Genomic DNA, 19,238 nt, shown 5'->3' with positions numbered 1-19,238 from the left:
AGTGTCCGGATAGAAGTCCATGATCCATACCCTGAACCCATGGATCTGAATTCTTTTGATGAAGAGCCTGCCTTGCTTGTAGTTGGACTTCTGGAAGTCAAGTGATGTCTAGAGATGTCCGGAATGAAGGTAAGACCTCCCCCATGTCTTCATTAGGGTTAGGTTGTACTTGGACAACAACCCCCTGAGCAAAGCACCTATATAGCAATATACTTGGGGGCGGTTGCTAGTGGTGGTTGATTAGACCAAGCGACCGCCTGGTCCTGGTTGCGGGGTTTTGCCATATTTTACCCCCAGACTCCTATAAATAGTAACCCTCGCCTATTTTACAAATATTATATTCGGAATTACTATTTTTGGAGGTTAGACGGCTGTGGAGATGTGCTGGAAGCATATCTGAAGTGCTGGTAGAGTCCTAGAAGGTTCTACTGTCCTTCATAGTTGATCTGGTTAAGGTAAGTGATTCCCTGTTCACTCATACTTCACCACTTGCTATGATAAAAGTAGATTAGTGTTTCCCTTTGGTTATTCTTGATCTTTCTATTGCACTGTCTACCTTTTTGTTGATCTTGGTGAGATCATATTCGAAAACGAAACCCTGCTTTCATGAAAAATGATGATCTAATCAAGAGGGAGGATTCTGGATAACCAATTTGATGTCTTTGGTTAGGTTTAATATCACCCATGGTTATGGGAGTGATAGATTTGAGATTTGGACTATGATCATTCAAAATTCGGATTGAAATTGGATGATCAGAAGCCTGAGTTTCGGATTGAAGATCTCTGTTTTTTGGGGTGATCACTAGTGGCGGTCGCTCAACCTAAGCGACCGGCTGATTTCCAGTGACCAAATGACTTTTGGTTTTGATCCGATTTGATTCATTCGACTTATACCTTATTGTAACCCTCTATATAGGTGTTCTCTGTTTCAAATAAAAGTCTAATAATAGTTTCTGGATTGCAAGTTAGAGGGATTCTGCATAATCACAGGTAAGGACATACAATCCTATCTTTATGAAATGACTTAAACATGCTAGTCCAGTGTCTGTTATTATTGTTCTTTCATTTCATATGTTGTTGTAACCTTTTTAGCATGCTGATCTTATTATATGCTTGTTGTTTGTACTATCTTTACTTATACTTTGTTGATATTAAATATGATATGATAATGGTTGATGGTTTGTGGTTCTGATGGAAGGGGTATTCCATTAGGATATCCTAGTTTGGGATATCAAAGGGCTGTGGTATGGGACACATGCTCGCTGATGTCTCTAGCTCTATCATAACTACTGGATGACATACCTAGGTAGAGTCTAGAGTTGCATGGCTAGGTACCCCACATGCTACTACCCTTTCGGTAGGGGAATTGAAGCCGGATGACCTGTGATGACAGTGATGTGACGATGGTCCACTGTTGGTCATATAAATGGTAGGGTTGCATATGTTAGGGTTGGGCTCATGGACGTCCAAGGAACGAACCGGGTGTCGTGAGGAGTCATGAGAGCTTTCCGCCCCAACAATATGTGGATGACCATAAGGTTATGGAATGGAGTCCAATAGCGGTAGCCAATCCGTGAGGGTTCTCATTCCTAGGTTGCGAAGGATACTGAACCGAGTTGGTTGGTGCCATAGGGGATGTAACCGAACTTCATGTAGTATGTTACCTTTATGACCTACATTGGATTAGAAACCCCGACATGCGCCAGTACTCATGCCAATGGTCGTGGTGAGAGAGTGTTGACTTAACCCCAACCATGGTTTGAGAGCCAGGTGTGGATTTTCTATTTTACCCGGATCCCTACAGATGTAACCAGTCCTTGCCAGATCAAAGTGACTAGACCTACCCAGAGGAGGGCTGGTGTATATCTTAAAGCATGTCAACTATTAGAGACTTGCATGATTAGATCTTAGCGGTATTCATATTTTTCATTCATACATATCATTTATGCATTTCTGATTGGTTTGACATATGGATGGGAATCATTGTTTGTTCTTACTGAGTTCTCCAGAACTCATTCCTTTATTTGTCTATGTTTTATTAGCTTGTATAGATGGAGGAAATACGCAAGAAGATGGATTGGTTTCCTATGAAGGAAACTTCCCGTATGAAGAAGATGTGGCACCGACAATGGGAAATGAAGATAGCCTGTGCGGGAGCTCCTGTGAGTGCTTGGAATGCGCTTATAGCACCCATTGATGGGCGAAGGAAACAGGTTGGTAGGCAGTTTGCTCACCGTATGGAGGAGAATTGGAGAACCCCTCATCTTGATAAACTTGAGTCTAAGTTTTTAGCTTTAGAAAAAGAAACCGGAAAGAAACTTATTTAAACCTTTTGAATTGCTTCCGCTGAACTCATTTACATTTTGATTATTTATTCTTTCCTTGATTATTTTATTGGAGTATTTGGACTCCTGTGATTCTTTCATTTAATTATTGATCCTTTTTTTGCTCGTGGTTGTCTTTACTTGCATTTATTATTATTGATAGACTAGAACTGTGGATCCTGTGATGGATCACTCCCATGGGTTGTCGGGCGGATAACTGAGACCGGCAGGTGGGGTGTGACACAATTAATGAAGCATAAAGGAATTGTTTTTAAATATACATTAATTATAATTTAACAAGCATCACTTAATGCAATAGAAGAGAAGGTGAATAATGCACAATAATAAAGTGAAACAAAAGGCGAATTTCATTAACTTAAGAAAGTTTTACATCGAGTTACATATGAAAAAATAAACTGAAACCCTAGTACAATGAGTCTATCTAGGAGACCGTCTCTGATCTCTAAGTGCTCGGACATCGTCCAAAATCTATGTGAGCTGAGACTGCATCCGATCTTGTCTGGACTCTATCTATGCATGTCTCACCTCCATCCTCTCAAACATCTGTGTTTGCCTCGCCTCTATCCTCTCATACATCTGTGTTTGCCTCGCCTCTATCCTCTCATACATCTACTCCTGTCTGACCTCCATCCTCTCTAGCATGGAAGTCATGGAGAGCATCTGTGCATATTAGTCTGGTGTCTCTAGAGCGGCATGTGATGGGCCCCCAACCTCGAAGTGTGATGTAGGAATCCCCTGATCATCCTGACTGGCATCACGCATCTCTGCATCCCCTCCATCCTGATCATCAGAGTCTGCAACATCCTGTCCCTCATCTACTGGTGCCACCTCATCCTCAAACTCAGACTCATCCTCCGGACCTGGTGACCTCATAGCATCATCCATTTGCATGAGTCCAATGATCCTCGTGCCGATCGGATATCCCATGTCCCGGTCTATCATCTCCTCACCATCAAATCCCACCTCAAAGTGCCTGAAGATGCTTGTCAGTAGGCATCCAAAACAAAGATTCCTAGTACTCGAGCACTATACTATATCGATCATGACATAATTGCTAAGGGTTTAATTGATATATGCAAGATAGATACTTCCATTAACCCTGCAGATATTATGACTAAGGTTGTACCTGTTAATAAGTTTAAGTCTGCCTTAAACTCATTGAAATTATTATCTCTATAATTTGCTTTACATTGTTTTATATTTTATTTGATGGGTTGTGTTCTCTCAGGTTTATGCATCGGCAAAATAACAGAGTCAAGGTGGAGAATGTTGTAATATGATACGGGGGCAGTTTAGTCTTTTCACTATGGTTAGGATAGGTTAAGTCTTATTGAGTTGTTTAGAGGGTATGTGAGTAATTTTACTTGTTCTATCTCATGTATGTAATTTGGGGGTTTTGGGATTTTAGATTCATTCGATCATTTGCTCTCTCTCTCCTCTCTATCTCTCTCACGGGTTCTAGGGTTTGCTCTCCTCTGGTTTTGGTGGTTCTGCTCATGCTCAAGAAGACTCCATTGATGCTCCTTACTTGATTTTTGTTGTGAGGATTACTCTTGTAAAGGTGTGCAAGTATCACTTGCTGTTTGGGCGTGGAGGTGCTGGTTTGGTACTCTCGGTTGTGCGTTCCAGGGAAGAAGAAGCAAGGCTGTCATCTGTGGTTTTAGGTGTGATTGTTCCTTGTCTTGATGTTTCTTTCTTTTACCTTTTGTATAGAGTTATCACACTGATCTTAGGGCTGTAATCCTTCTCTGTTGTTCTTCGATTGCATAAGCTTGGTGAGAGCATATCTCATCCTTGGATGTAGGTCTCTGACCGAACCAAGTAAAACTTTGTGTTGTGTGAGTGATTGCTTATGTCTCTTCGATTCTTGTTGGTATTCCGCTGCGTTAGACTAGATTTGCTTAACACATTGGAATGTAGTTTTGAAAGTTGGTTATAAATTGTTATATGATAACTCTTATGCTAATAATTTGAGTATTGTGGGTTACTGTGACTCGACTTTGCTCGCTGACTTGGTCAAAAGGAGGTCATTGACTAGTTATTTATTTACTATTGGTGGTGATTTGATGAGTTGGAAGTCTACCCTTTAGCAAGTACTGGTAGCTCTTTCCACTACTGAATCAGAATATATAGCCTTATGTGAGGCTATTAAGAGCTCTATGACTTAAGGGCATCCTCAGAAAACTTGAATTTGGTGATATACATTCCATTGTGTTTTGTGATTCTTAAAGTGCTATTTGTCTTTCGAAAAATAGCATGGTCCCATGAATGTACTAAATATATTGATGTTAGACTGCATTTTATTATGGATGTTATCTCTAAAGGCTTGATTAAGATTCAAAAAATTGATACATCTATCAATCCTGCTGATATTTATAACTAAAATTGTATCTATTGATAAGTTCAAGACTACCTAGTACCAATTAAATGTGCTTGTTGTTTAGTTCCTTATTTTATGTTTATTTGATGAGTTCATTGTGTATTCAGGAACTTTGCACAACTAAAATCAATGTCAAGGTGGAAAGATGTAGGATTTAGGTGTTTAAGTCGCGGGTTATTTTGGTCATTACTCAGTGTTTGTACTTAAATGTCTTAAGTGTTTGTTTTAAGGGTAGTTCTATCATTTTAGGGCTTTGTATAAATAGTTTTGTTTCGGGTTTAGGGTTGTGAGTATTGTTCATTTCTCTTCCATCGTGTTTGGGATTATGGTTTTTGCTTTGTTGTTGCTCTGGGCTTAGGGTTCTTCCAACCCTTGACACTCTTGGTTGATGGTGGTTTGCCCTTCAAATTTGGTGAGGATGATGTGTGGACTTTCAGATCATTCTTGCCTTAGTTAGATCCTTCCTTCGTAGGTTCATTCGGTGGTGTAATTTTGTAATTCTTGTGGTCTCTGTGTTCTTTTTCTTGAGGTGTTGGTGAGCAATGTGTACATGACTTTGTAACTCCTCTTTTCACTTATTTGGTTAGTGTGTGGTGCTGTGAGTTCTTTAAACTCATCCTTGAATGTAGGTCTCCAATTGAACCAAGTGAAAAACTCGTCTCTGTGGTGGGTTTTGTGCTTTATTTCCGCTGCAATTATGGATTTGTTCTTCATAGTCCATTCTAACTCGATGAATGTAGTTGGAATGGTTAATGGCAACATTGGCAGGCACTGACGTATGCTAGGCGTACTCGAGGTTATCTGGGAGCTCACTTCTACTCTTCAGTAGTTTGTCATTATGCACCCAGTAAGGGGGATGAACCACGGATCTGACCTGTTCGCAGGTCTAATATTGGTGAATACGGAGGTGATCTTTTATCCGCGGGTTGCCTGAACACTTCAAATCAATTGTGGATGAGAAGGCTGGAGGAAGACAGTACTTACGGTTATAATCTATAATATAGTTTTCCCTTTATTCTAGCATATTTACTTATTAATATAATTATATTCTCTTCGATTTAAAAAAGTTTCGTTTTTCCTTTTCTTTTTGGGTTCCTTTAATTGTAAATTTCCAGTTTTAGCTTTTAGCTTCAATTTTTCGTTTTTCGTCTCTCTGGCCTTTGAATTTATTCTCAGGTTCCTCTTTGTTTTAAATCAAATCTCATCCAAAGTAGACTCGGTTTTTAGAAATATCTATGCTGACTAGGACACATACAACGAACTACCTCAGGGAATGCCCTACGGGTATAAATACCTCATGTAACCATGTGTGATCTTCTTGAACCTCAAGCTCTTTCCGAATTTCTCTAAGCTTAAACCCTATAACTTAGTTTTACATCGTATCTAGTATCAAATCTGACCCAGGTGTAGGAGGAAGTTTTCCAACCCACACCGCTGTTTCTTCCACTTGCAGGCAATGTTTAAAGTAATCCTACAATACCAGACGATAATGGTCGATACGTATCCATATTTGATCAAACCGATACTATATATCTCGATACATCTCTCCATTGAATTATACTAAAATACATTAGTCAAAGTGATACAATAATCAATACAAGACGATACGTCTCTTAAAATCATTTGACCGATACGATACTCAATATCGATACTTTAAACCTTGCTTGCAGGTTCATTCCACGCCGCCGATTCAAGTCGGGTTGATCCAATCCCTCAGATTTGATAGCAACATCTCAGTTGCAGATTGGATAATTTTAATACCTCTAGAACCTCAAGATTCCCTAAGGGCCTGTTTGGTTACTTGAGTCTGTAGATTTCAAAAATTTAGAGATTTCAAATCTACAGACTTCAAATCTCTCGAGTCATGGTTCTTAAAATTAATTGTTTGGTTAGTTTGAATTTTTGGAATGAAATTTTTAGATTTATCCTAAAAAAATATTTATTAAATTATGGTTCAAATCTTTAATGCTTTGATAGTATGGGTGAAATCTTTGGATTTCACCTCATACCCATAAATCTACAGATTCACGTTTTTAGTGTAAAAATGTGAATCTCTAGATTTCATGAATCTAGGGATTCACACAACCAAACAGGTAAAAATCTCCCATTTGTGAATTCAGAGATTTCAAATCTCTGGATTCGCTTAATCAAACATGCCCTAAAAGCATCGAGGATTCTCCTATTCTTTTATTGGTTGCAAGTTGCAACATAATGCCAAGATTTTGTGAAAAAAGAAGAAACCCACCAAACTACGTTCCTCCAAACAACATGCAACTCCGACGGGCTTGCTTTCGCCACTTGTTCGATGCTAAGTAACAAAAGGTCTTGTTTGTTTCCTTGACAAATGCCCTCAATTATAAAATAGAAATCTTCGATCATGATTTTAGAGCACGACGTGTAAATGATATGGTTAATGCGAAAAATGACGTGGTATATAATCGATGTTAAACTTTTGATTTCTTTGTATATATCATCATGTAACCACTTGATATCTATATCAATTTTACAAAAACCGATAAGGATCATCTAATTAGTCTAACTTGACATCCTCTATAGCCCTCCGTTGGCGTATCTGCCATGTTGAAACGTTGTTGTGAAATCTATAAAAACACTTGAACAAACCCAATTTCGAGGAAACGCACACCAATCTTCAAACAGGGTATTCACACTCCGGAAAAACCACCGAAAAGGAAAACAGCCAAAAAAGGAGACGGAACCAAAGAGCAAACCCAAAGCCCGGAACAAACCGCAAAACGAACCTAAGGCCGACCAAATGAAAAACAAAACAAGAAAAAAAGGAAATAAGAAATCCCTTACGAAATGGCATACGTATTTTTTACTGCTTAATAGAACAACAACAGGAGAGAGAGAGAGAAAGGTAAGGTCATCTCTCCTTGAGAGGGTACCTTTCAGCTCAACTCCCTTTAGGAATGTACCTATCCAGCTGACCTCCTTGAAGGAGAGTGCCTCTCTTATGGCATCTCCACGTTTTCACCCAGCTGTGGGCTTTCCAGAATATGACCCATGACAAAATGGAAGGAGTCCTAAGTCATATAGATTTATTATTAATATTAATATATATATATATAACTATGGTAGGGTCACAACAGGATTCAGGCTCGGTTTGGGTCACACAAATTAATAATACATGGGCCATTACTATATATAAATCATAAACTCAGATCTTCTCAACCCGATGTGGGACTAAATAAAACCATGGATAAAAGACATGATTTAAAATAGAAATTTATATAAAATAAATTAATAAGTTTTAAACATATTTACAACAGTCACCATACGTCTAGGAGAAAATTTTAATTCTAAATATTGAAAGAGTCGATCTCCCCCTAAATATATGGTGATAGAAAATCAAGATAAGATTATTGAAATTGAGATTAATTTCAAGTTGAGGATTACTTTACTCTAACACTCCTTTGCCATACATCTGGGGTCTCTACATTTGAGAGGTGGATACTCCTCCCAAATATATAGTAGAGAAATATGAGGTAGTGCAATCCTCTACATGGATATCAAATTAGAAGGAACCAAACCCTATATAATCACGACTTTGATTATAAAATGTCAACCAACTTCAAGGGATTGGCTTTGTTGGTAAAAACTAATGCCTCGTAGTATGAGATCAAGAATAAAAATATCTTTGGAGCTAAGAATAAAGTTCCACTCTATATTTAAATAGATATAAAGCTACATTCGAGGATGTAGTTGAGGTGCACAAAAACTGGGTTGGACAAATCTCAATTCGAAGAAAAAAATGTGAACGGGTTTAAAGTGAGTCTAACTCCTCTAGTTAAGTGGGGAGGAAATTTTCCAACTTATATATGATTAGACTCATGAAATGTATTAAATTTAAAACAAAAATTTTCTTTTAGTAAAATTTAATAGGTATTAAAATCTAGATCTTTTCGGTTTCTCCCTCTAAAGATGTTTTTGTTAGTAGATTGAACATATACATGAAACTAACTACTATGGTTGAAATGTTTTTTTGGTATATACATAGTCATAGAATCTATTCCTTCTCAGATAAATGTGAATGGCTCTCTTTTCCAGGCTTGAAAAGTTGCAGGAAATGGGAGTATGGCTAGAGATCACCAAGGTCATATGCTCTTCTGTTTCGGTTGCAGAATTGAAGAAGGTTGAAGCCCTAGCTATTCGACAAGTATTAATCTAGGCGATTGACTTCAAATTGCCCAAGATTGATGTAAAATCAAACAATCAAGCTCTCATCTTACAAAATCACCTCTTAGATGCACCCTGGAAGGTTTATCCAATTATTGCCGATATCCTTCACCTCAAGAAGTCTTTCGAGACTATTTCCTTTAGATGCATCCTACGCGAAGCAAACATGATGGCGGATTCATTAGCTAAAGAGAGCGCTCTCACCTAAAAAGCCTTATTAACTATCAACACCCCTCCCTCCTTATTTATTGGCTTTTACTTTTTGATATATTAGGCTTAGGTCGTAATAGAGGTTTTTCCTTTCAATAAAATAATTTACTTCCTACCTTGAAAAAAAAAAAAAAATCATAAAATCTATTGTCGTTTTTTTTTTTGGGTTCAAAGACACCTTCTACATATGGATAAGTTAAGGATGAAAATATTATTCTATTAAGGGGTGAACCTATATAGAGTCTCTATTTTTTACTTAGCTTATGAAAATGAAAAGGACGCTTGTGGTCATAAAAAGCCATGGGGTTGGAATGTTCGATCAGTTTCTCACAAGGAAAAAGAAAGAGATTCAGTACATTTTGTTGTAGAAACTGAAATCTCGTGGGACCCACTCACATTGCTTACATGGCAACTCATGACACGAATGTTCAAGGAGTTATAATTTATAAAGGTACCATTGCTATCTATATTTATTATCTCTTCTGTTGACGCTTGGATTGGAAGCTTGATTATCATTATACTGATCTAATGGTAACTATCTAAGGTCTGCAAATTCTACCATCTCCATGGTGGTCTGCAGTTTCCGGTCACCGCTCAACTGTCTTTAGCGGGAATCAGATGACATTACTAAATCTTAAAATCACCGTTTCTCTGTAAACGAAAATAACATTTTTCACAGGATTCAGATTTCAAAGCCTTTTCTTTTTCAATAACAAATTTCATAGCTTCAATCATTCGAAGGTTTCGATCAGACAAAAAACTTAGAATTAAAGGAATGAATTACAGTATTTTCAAGTGCCACTTTTATACTTCCAAAGCTTCAATTGTTCACCCCAAGTATCTACATTTTCTTCTTCTGTTATGATTTTAGCAGCTTCAGCGTCAAAACCCTAGATTTCTGTGTTATACCGTTCCTGGATTTCAGTTTCATCGGAGTAGAATGCGGGTTCTGTTCCTCGGAATTCGCAACAGTCGTTGATTTCTATTTTTGTTTTACAAAATCACATTAATCTTGTACTGGTGATTTATCAGTTTGCTTGATTAATCTATTCTTATTTCTGCAATTTCGGAGCGTTTTTTTGCTTTGACAACTATTATAGATCTTTTCTTCTAATGGTCCTGAAGATTGTCTAACTATGGAGTTAGCACAGAGTGCTGCAATTTTCGGCTGTACTCATAAGTGTATTTCTGGGCGAGGAAAATGGGGAAATCTTAGTAGCATTTTCAATACTCGGCAAGGCTGTCGGGCAACCTGTAAGAAGAGAAGAAGCTCTCTGATCGTTAGGGTAGTCGAAAAAGTTTCTGATAGTTCCAGAAGATCATTGGTTGTTAAAGCAAGTGATGGAAGAGGAGAAGTGGAGACTGCAGTAGTGGAGAAGCCCAAGGTGCGAACTTACGAAGTATACAGGGGCAGTCCATTGCCCTTCGGTGCCATTGCGCAAGATGGTGGAGTGAATTTTGCAATATACTCTAGCGGTGCAAAGTCTGCCACGCTTTGCTTAATCAGCCTCTCAGATTTACAAGAGGTAACATGTCATATTTTTCTTATGGTCTCATTTCTTCACTTAATTTTTCTTTTATACAGAAGGTGAATTGATGTGACATTCCGTGGTTTGTGGATTCAGCATAACGTTCAATTAACTATGAATTGTTGCAGTGGAAGGATCTTTCTTTACAATAAGTTACTGTCATAGAGTATGGCAAATCAATTGAATAACATTTAAAGATTACAAGCTGAGAGTTGATTATATTTGTAACAAGTTGGGCATGATTATAAACACCAGCTTATGGGGCATTGTTTGATTATGGGCGCCGAAAGGGTCAAACAGAGGATGAAATCCCAGTCTTGAGATTCCACTGGAAATCCTGCTTGCTTTTTTATTTTCGATCCTCCTATTTAGACTATAACTCCCTCTTAATGTTCTCTATTTATACAAGTTTATTTGGAGGTCTCTACATTAGTGTGAGCCTTAACTTGACTGAAACATTCATGTTCTTCTTTCTCTCCTTTCATTCTCTCTATTATTGTTAGATACTAAGCAGTACTTTTATTACCCAACTGCTATGATACTTGTTACCAATACTTTGAACGTTGGGTAGAACTGTAATTTTCATGGTTAAAGCAGCAATTGTCTGCTACTGATTAATGACAATCTAGAGAATTCTCTTGAAATTTTATTGTTATTATTTTTCTATTATTATCTATCTTCTGAGAAAGTTTTACTGTCTGCAACTTGTCTGGTGTTATGCCCATGGTAGTTAGTGGGAGTTGAAGGAGAGGTTATTTTGGATTCTATCATCTGTAAGCTGCATCTCCTATATTTTAAAAAAGCCCACAGGCTGTTGTCCTTAAAAAAAAGGGTCCTTTAATTAGAATTATCTTGTTTACTGTAATATCTCATCTTAAATGGTATTGAGTTAGTGAATTAGAATCTCATCTTTGACCCTTTCTTAACTTTTGTTGGCTTCTTTATTTCATATTATACATTATGTGCTACTGAACCTTTCCGTTAATATGAGGCAGAACAGAGTGACTGAGCAGATCTCCCTTGATCCACTAAGTAACAGAACGGGGGATATTTGGCATGTGTTTTTGAAGGGTGATTTTGGAAATATGCTGTATGGCTACAAGTTTGATGGAAAATCAACCCCTGAAGAAGGGCATTACTTCGATCCTTCTCGAATTGTTTTGGATCCTTATGCTAAGGTCAGTGAATTTTAAGTGATGCCATAAGATTCATCTTTCTTTCTGTATATAGTGAGTTTATCCCCACCTTGATAGGTCCTACCATTTTCTGGTTTGGTAGATTCTTTTCTAGTTCTTTTATTATAGAGCTGTTATTGCACATTGCCAGGTTTACCATGTTTAATGTATATTTTGGGATCTACAGCACACATGTTAGCTGTTACAGTCGTGGTTTAGGGATTGGTAATGGATTATTTAGATAGCCAAATCTATATTGGTCTTGGGCCAGAAAGATCTTGGTATGTGCCATGTGGTACCATGCTTTTGAAGTCTGAGAAGACAAGTGTGCCATGAATTGTTTTCTGTTCAGTGAGAGTTGATCTTATACCTGTTGCAGTGGCATGCTTTTGAAGTCCCAAACGGGCCCCTTAATTCTTGTTTTTATTATACAGGCGGTTATAAGCAGAGCAGAGTATGGTGCCTTGGGTGTTAAAGATAATTGCTGGCCCCAAATGGCTGGAATGGTACCTTCTCAAGATATAAAGGTATTTAATTTTAGGGAGGTGCTTTTTCATTTTTTCAATAATGTCAAACCATACTTGAAAACGAGTTATATATATTTCTAAAATTACAGGAAAGCATGTCAATGTGAAAAATATGATGGTGTTTCTGTACATTTTGCATGCTACAAACTCATTTTGTAGATCACTTTCACTGTGTCTTTTGAACCAAAACCATTGGAATGTGTGTAGGGTCCTCTGTAATATTAATCCAATTTCTTGATATATGGAGTTGGTGATTGTGATCTTATATCTATTGATTTTAAGAATCCATGTCACTGGTAAAATCAATGACATCCTCCTTGTACTATTGCAATTATTAGGACAGGTTGTGAAACTCAACCAAGTCTACTTGGGATCGTAGAGCCTGATCCTGGTCCTATAGTTATTTGCCCAAAAATATTGGCTATCTAGGTCTTTGACCCTGTTAACAGCCAATACCGAATCAGGATCAACCAAACTCAGCTGAGATCACTGTCACTGAAAGGAATCTGGATTTCGATTGCAGTCTGATCCTGGAGCATAAGCGTTAGTTACTTGCCTAATTCCTCTGCATCAAACTAGCCAAGTGTGCTGATCCTTTTGCAGAGCTTTTATCAGGAAACAAGCAAAGCCTAACAAAATCTGTCAACTGAATTACTACATTGACTTATGAGTTATGCGTGGCCCCATCTGTAAGCCACACTGTGTATCAACCACACAGCATGGTATCAAATTATGGAAATGGGGTGGTTCACGTCCTGATCTCTTCTGTTGTAACATGGGTATAAGGGTTAAGTCATCCTTAGGAATTATACAAAGATTTCCTAGGGAATATGTTGCATTTCTGCCTCATATCTGATTATTACAAATAACGGTTTCTTGTTGACACAGGTCACAATTCCTAAAACCATCACTATATCAGACCCCTAGGGATAATCAAGTGGAAATTTTGATGTAGGAGAAACCCTAGAAACTAGGGGACCTACAAAGTGGGCTACTAGACTCTTAGAATGAAACAACTATTCTTGACAGATAGTAAAGAAAAGGAATTGCAGCACTTGAGTTCTGATTAATCATGCATATAAGACAGCTAAAGTAGAGAAAGAAACACAATAAATCCTAACTGATAAGCACAACTAAACAATAATCAATAGGGAAACAAGGGGATGGGGATCTTGGCAGCATAACACTAAATTGAATGCAAGAGTATTAAGAAACTTTAAGAAAATAGAGCTATCCTAATCAATATCAGATTTCTAACAAAGAATTCGGCAATTAACAATGTGAAGGGAATCTTAGGAAGTTTTGTTTTAAAGAAAACTACTGGCAAAGAATAAATAAGAAATATTTAGGGAGAGATAAAGTTACCTGCTGGTTCTAGCTGCCAAAAAAGGGGTTAGAAAACATCTAGGAACAGAAATAATAGAAGGAAAATATTTCTAAACAATGATGAAATCCAAGAAGGGGGCATAGGGTTAAGATGGAGAAATGCCAAGATTGTTGTACGAACAGTGAGAAAAGAGAAGGAGAAAAGGAAAAGAAGAAATAAAGAAAAAAAGTACATAGAGAGAGAAGAAAATTCTGACGGACAAAATAGTAGGGGAAGAGGAAGAAAGAAAAGAAAAGAAAGAAATCTGAGAAGAATAGAGAGAATCGATAGAGAGAAGAAAGAAAAAAACAGCTATCCTAGATAGGGAAGAAAAGAAGATGAGATGAGTCTGATCATGCAAGAGAGAAAGAAGGAGGAAAAGTGATGACTTACCCGAGAGAGAGAGGAAACCAAGATAGAAAGATCTGCGCAAGAGAGAGATAATCTTCTTTTTTTTTTCCCCTTCATTAATTGCTGCCAAAAACAAATTCCATACAAAGTTTAAATAAAAGAATTGATCCCTCCCAAACCTACATGTTTAATTTTCAAAATAACCCCAACTTAAGTAGTATATATAACCCAAACCCAAAATAATTCAAAATTTGGCCAAAATAGACTTTAGGCCCAACCCATAAAGACTCAAACATGAGATTTAAAAATTCAATGCAAACTACTACCCAACCCACTAAGACTAAGGAAAATAACATGACAAACTGCTTATGAGCAATGCTTCCCATCGAACCATAGGATCCTAGCAATTTGATAACCTCCGAACTCATCGTTCATCCACATAGATGCTGTTGTGGGATGATCTCTACATCGGCGTTGGCGGTAAACTCGGAACTGCCCATTGATGTCCTCATCAACTCTCCTCGATTTTGAAGAATTCACCTCCGGTGAATAAAGGCTCTGGTAGTACTCTAGCATGTTTGGATCAAGTCGTTGTAGCTCCTCCATCGTGATCCAAGTGCTGTCAATCTCAAGATGTCCCCGCCACTTAACTAGGAATTCTCTATAACCTCTCTCTTTTGTAGTTGTAACTCTCTCATCAAGGATCTTTTCAACTGTCTCAACTCTATTGTGAAAGTTAGGCATAGGTGGTACTGAAGTAGTAGGGAGTGAAGGGGTCTTACCAGCAGGGTCATCAAAAACAAAGAAAGGGTGTCAAGGTCATCTGGATAGATAGATGTAGTAGTAGGAGTGCCATGGAAGGGGACAAGGTCCTCCACATTGAATTAGCTCCTATTTTCTTTAGAATCTTGAATGTTACCACACTACGAGCATGTAGCTTGCTTGCTTTCCCTTTAGTCAAACGCTACGGTCTGATCCTAACCATCTCCATATCTCCTTCTTGAAACTCTTGTAGTCGTTGATGCACATCAACTTTGGATTTATATTGATCATTACTCAGTGCTATTTGCTGTCTTATACTTGCATGTAAATCAAATATGTGCTACGCAAAAGATTCGGCTGATGGGGAAGTCCTTGAGCTGGACACAGCTGGAATAAGGTCTATAGGAGCCTTGGGTTGGTATCCTAGACAAACCTTAAAAGGTGACAGACCAGTGGGTCGGTTCTTGGAGCTATTATAGCCAAACTCGGCTTGGGTAAGGACCCGGTCCCAACTAGTAAGGTACTCTCCTATAAGACAACGCAACTTCCCTAGACTTCTATTAACAACCTCGGTTTGAACATTGGTTTGGGGGTGGAATGCAGAAGAGAAACAGAGTTTGGTCCCCCATCATCCTCTATAGAGTCCGCTAAAAGTGACTGGTGAACTTAACATCCCTATCAGACACTATGGTATTAGGCAACCCATGGTACTTGACAACCTCATGGAAGAAGAGTTTAGCCACAATTGATGCATCATATGTCTTAGAACAGGGAATGAAATGAGCCATCTTTGAGAAACGGTCTACTACCACAAATATAGAATCATGACCTCTTAAAGTCCTAGGAAGGCCAAACACAAAGTCCATACTAAAGTCTTGCCATAGAGCATGTGGTACAGGCAAGGGAGTATACAACCCTGTGTTCTGTTTTGTTGCTTAGCAGTTTGACATGTCTTATATTGACTCACTACCCTAGCAACATCTCTTTTGAGTCCTGGCCTGTAAAATCGGCCCTCTACTAGGCTAATCATCTTATCTCGACCAAAGTGACCAGCAACTCCCCCAGCATGCAATTCCCAGATCAGGAAATCTCAAAGTGAGGTCTTGGGAATGCATAGTGTGGTTCCTTTAAAAAGGAAACCATCTCTCAGAAGGTAATCTAAGCTGCTAATAGGGGGATCTCCATTGAGGGAAGTGAATACCTCACTAAAATCAAGGCAAGTGGGGTATTGACCCTTGATTCGCTCAAATCCTATAACCTTAACACTCATTGTTTGAAGTAGCACATTGGCCCGACTTATAGCATTTGTGTGGTGGAGGTACATGTTAACCCGGCTTAATGCATCAGCAACAGTATTTTCAACACCAGGTCGATGTTTGAGTACAAAGGCATACTTTTGTAGAAATTCAATCCACTTGGTTGATTTAACTTCTTTTGGGCACTCAAGTATTTTAGGGCCTAGTGATCAGAATATAACACAAATTCTTTCGGTAAAAGATAAGGGCGCCAATAGTGCAATTCTTGGACAACCACATAGAACTCTTTGCCATAAGTGGAATAGTGTTGCTTAGCTTCATTAAGCTTCTCACTAAAGTATGCAACAGGATGTCCTTGACTAAGGACACCACCTATCCCAAATTCCAAATGCATCACAATTAACTTCAAAGACTTTAGAGAAGTCTGGAAGGCGTAGGACTGGAGCCTCCGTCATCAACTTCTTAAATCTCTTTAAAAGCCTTCTTAGCACTTTTAGTCCATTGAAACTCCTTCTTTTTCATGCAATCTGTGATAGGAGACATAATGGTACTAAACCGGTAGATAAGGGGTTGTATGGTAACCATTCTGTGCCAAAATTCCCACTTTAGCACATAATCCATTTTTTATGCTTCTGTGCTGAAGTGGGCAAATTTGGCACAGAATCATTGCCATAATCTTGTATGGTAACCTACAGATGGGCACGTTTCTTTGGCCCATCTTGGCACAGAATCTTGTATGGTATGTACAACTTCTGTGCCAAAATGGGTACATTTTTTTAATAAAATATTTAAAAAGATAAATATAAAAGACATTAAAAATAACTAAACATGCATGTTCATTTCATACATAGGTGCTTACATAAAATCAAGTGAGATTATAATGTTTTCAAGTGATTAATGGGAGTCTCGCTCTTGCTGCCAATTCATTTGCAATTTTCTTCTTTTGCTCTTCCATTTGTCTTGCTTCTGATTGGGTGTTATCAGGGGGAATATCAGGATCCGATATTACTTCTTCAGATATCCAATGCGGGTTTCCGAATTGTTCAAACTTTTTGTCCGCAATTTGCTCATCGCGGATGAAGTTATGAATAGCACAACAAGCAATGACAATTCTAGCTTGAGTACGTAATGTGAACCCGTGACGCATTTTACTCAAAATTGGGAACCTGCTCTTTAAGCATCCAAAAGACCTTTCTATAACATTCCTTACTGAAGAGTGCCTGTGGTTGAAAAGTTCAATAGCAGTCCTAGGCCCTCGACCTCTCCCCCTGAAATCTCGCAAATGATACCGAGTACCCTTGAATGGTGTCATGAATCCAGATAAAGTTGGGTATCCGGAGTCAACCACATAATACTTACCTACGACAATTTAAGATAATAAAAGTTAAGTCCCATAAGTTTAAATATAATAAAGGGATAAAAAAATTATCGATGAAGTAGTTGTATTAAATTTACCTGGAGGAGGACGAGGAAAATTTATCGCAGGGTCTGTAATCGCTTGTCTAAAAACTTTGCAATCATTTGAAGAACCTTCCCAGCCAGAATAGACAAATGTGAATTTCATGTCAAAGGAACACGCACACATGACATTTTGTGTGGTGATTCCTTTTCTTCCACAATATGGTACTTGTTTTCCAGCCGGTACCATTGCATGCACATTGGTGCCATCGATTGCACCAATACAATCCTAGTACAATGAACATTCTCAAACCCATTAATAGAAGTGGTGAGGAGCATAAAGTATGCATGTGGGAGATTGTATTCCAATAATAAAAGCTTGTATCATACCTTAAAGTAAGGAAAGTGTTTTGGATTTGTGAGTATCTCTGGCAGAATTGCATCAAGGTTAGGAGGCCTTATGTTTTCTCTGCTTAACATCACAAAAGCTTTTAACACTCTCTTGAATACTCTTGTGATTGTCTCAGGCAAACGTTGGAAATCTTTGGCCACATCTCTATATTTAAAGTCTCGACCAAGTAATGTCATAAATATACAAAGTTGCTCATCAACACGAATATACCTAGTATCATCTAACCATCCTCGATGCCGCATCTTCACCTCTAAGTTATAAAACACATGTCGTTCCATCTTGAATCTCTCGAAGACACGATCTACGTGTCCGTTTAATATTTCTTTAACACGTTCCGGTCCCGTGAGTTTGCTATCTCTTATTGGCTCAGGGACATGGGTCACTTGTGTTTGATCCGTCAGTAGCAATTCCAAACCTAATCACTCGATAAGATCATCTTCATCAGAAGAGGAAGAACTTGACATATTATAACGATAGTCCCTGAAAATAATCATATAAACCATGTTCAAATAGAAAGCACAACTATTATCTTCATAATGCATAATCTATTAAAAAGCACAAATAATGCATAACATGCAAATCCACTATGGAATATCCTCCATACCCTATTTAAAAGCAAACACATGCATACACTGCAAATTCAAAGTAGGAAGAGCCATACCATATTTCAAAATACTTATCATCCATACAATCCATAACTAAAAATGAAAAAAACACACCAAAAGAGTTCTAGAAATATATATCCAAACATAAAACACACCAGGTCTGCATATAATATTATCCTCAAAAAGCAGATATAAAAAACATTAAAAGCAAACACAAACGGTTCAACTTTGAGTAGGATCACGGGGTGGTTGGGTAGGCTGAAGCAACCGCTTTAGTGTAAGATGTCTGACTTCAGGGGGGGCACATATTATCACTTCTCTGAAAGTTGGATCCGACTTAACATGCAAGATTGCATCGCCTAATGTGTCGGGATCCAAATTCATTGACATCAGAACATCAAAGGTCCTAGCGATGCTGAAGTCATTACTAACAGTGGACGTTGTTGTAGTCTGAGCTAAGTACTTGTCCCGCTTTGCCGAACACATATCTAAGAAGGTCTGAACTGCAGTAAAATTGCTTAATCCTGGGCTTGAGCTCTTTCTCTTCCTTCTCTTTGCATTTGGAGTCTTGTCATGTCTTTCAGTTGGAGGGACCGGTCCACTGGGTGTTTGAAGCTGATGGGAAGATGACATCTGAAGATTGACATTAGAAAACATATTCATGTTATCTTTATCTGAGCTAGCAACACCCACAAAACTCATCATTATCCATGCTCAAGTCCACT

The 19,238-nt window shown here is 38.1% G+C and overlaps 1 protein-coding gene across 1 annotated transcript in view; it reads left to right on the top strand.

The window, feature by feature from the left end:
- The first annotated feature begins 9,641 nt into the window (after positions 1–9,641).
- Positions 9,642–19,238, top strand: part of ISA1 (isoamylase 1) — an 87,348-nt gene continuing 77,751 nt past the window's right edge. The window contains exons 1-3 of the mRNA XM_089154929.1: positions 9,642–10,658; positions 11,657–11,839; positions 12,271–12,363. Of these exons, the coding sequence (XP_089011055.1) occupies positions 10,269–10,658; positions 11,657–11,839; positions 12,271–12,363 (666 nt within the window). The 5' untranslated portion in view covers positions 9,642–10,268. The remainder of the gene's footprint in view (positions 10,659–11,656; positions 11,840–12,270; positions 12,364–19,238) is intronic.

The sequence above is a fragment of the Hakea prostrata genome, chromosome 5 (assembly GCF_041222555.1).
Source record: "Hakea prostrata isolate BN-2017 chromosome 5, UWA_Hpros_2, whole genome shotgun sequence".
NCBI classification, from domain to species: domain Eukaryota; kingdom Viridiplantae; phylum Streptophyta; class Magnoliopsida; order Proteales; family Proteaceae; genus Hakea; species Hakea prostrata.
The sequence above is the reverse complement of the archived record's forward strand: the minus strand, read 5'-3'. Positions and strand labels throughout refer to the sequence as shown.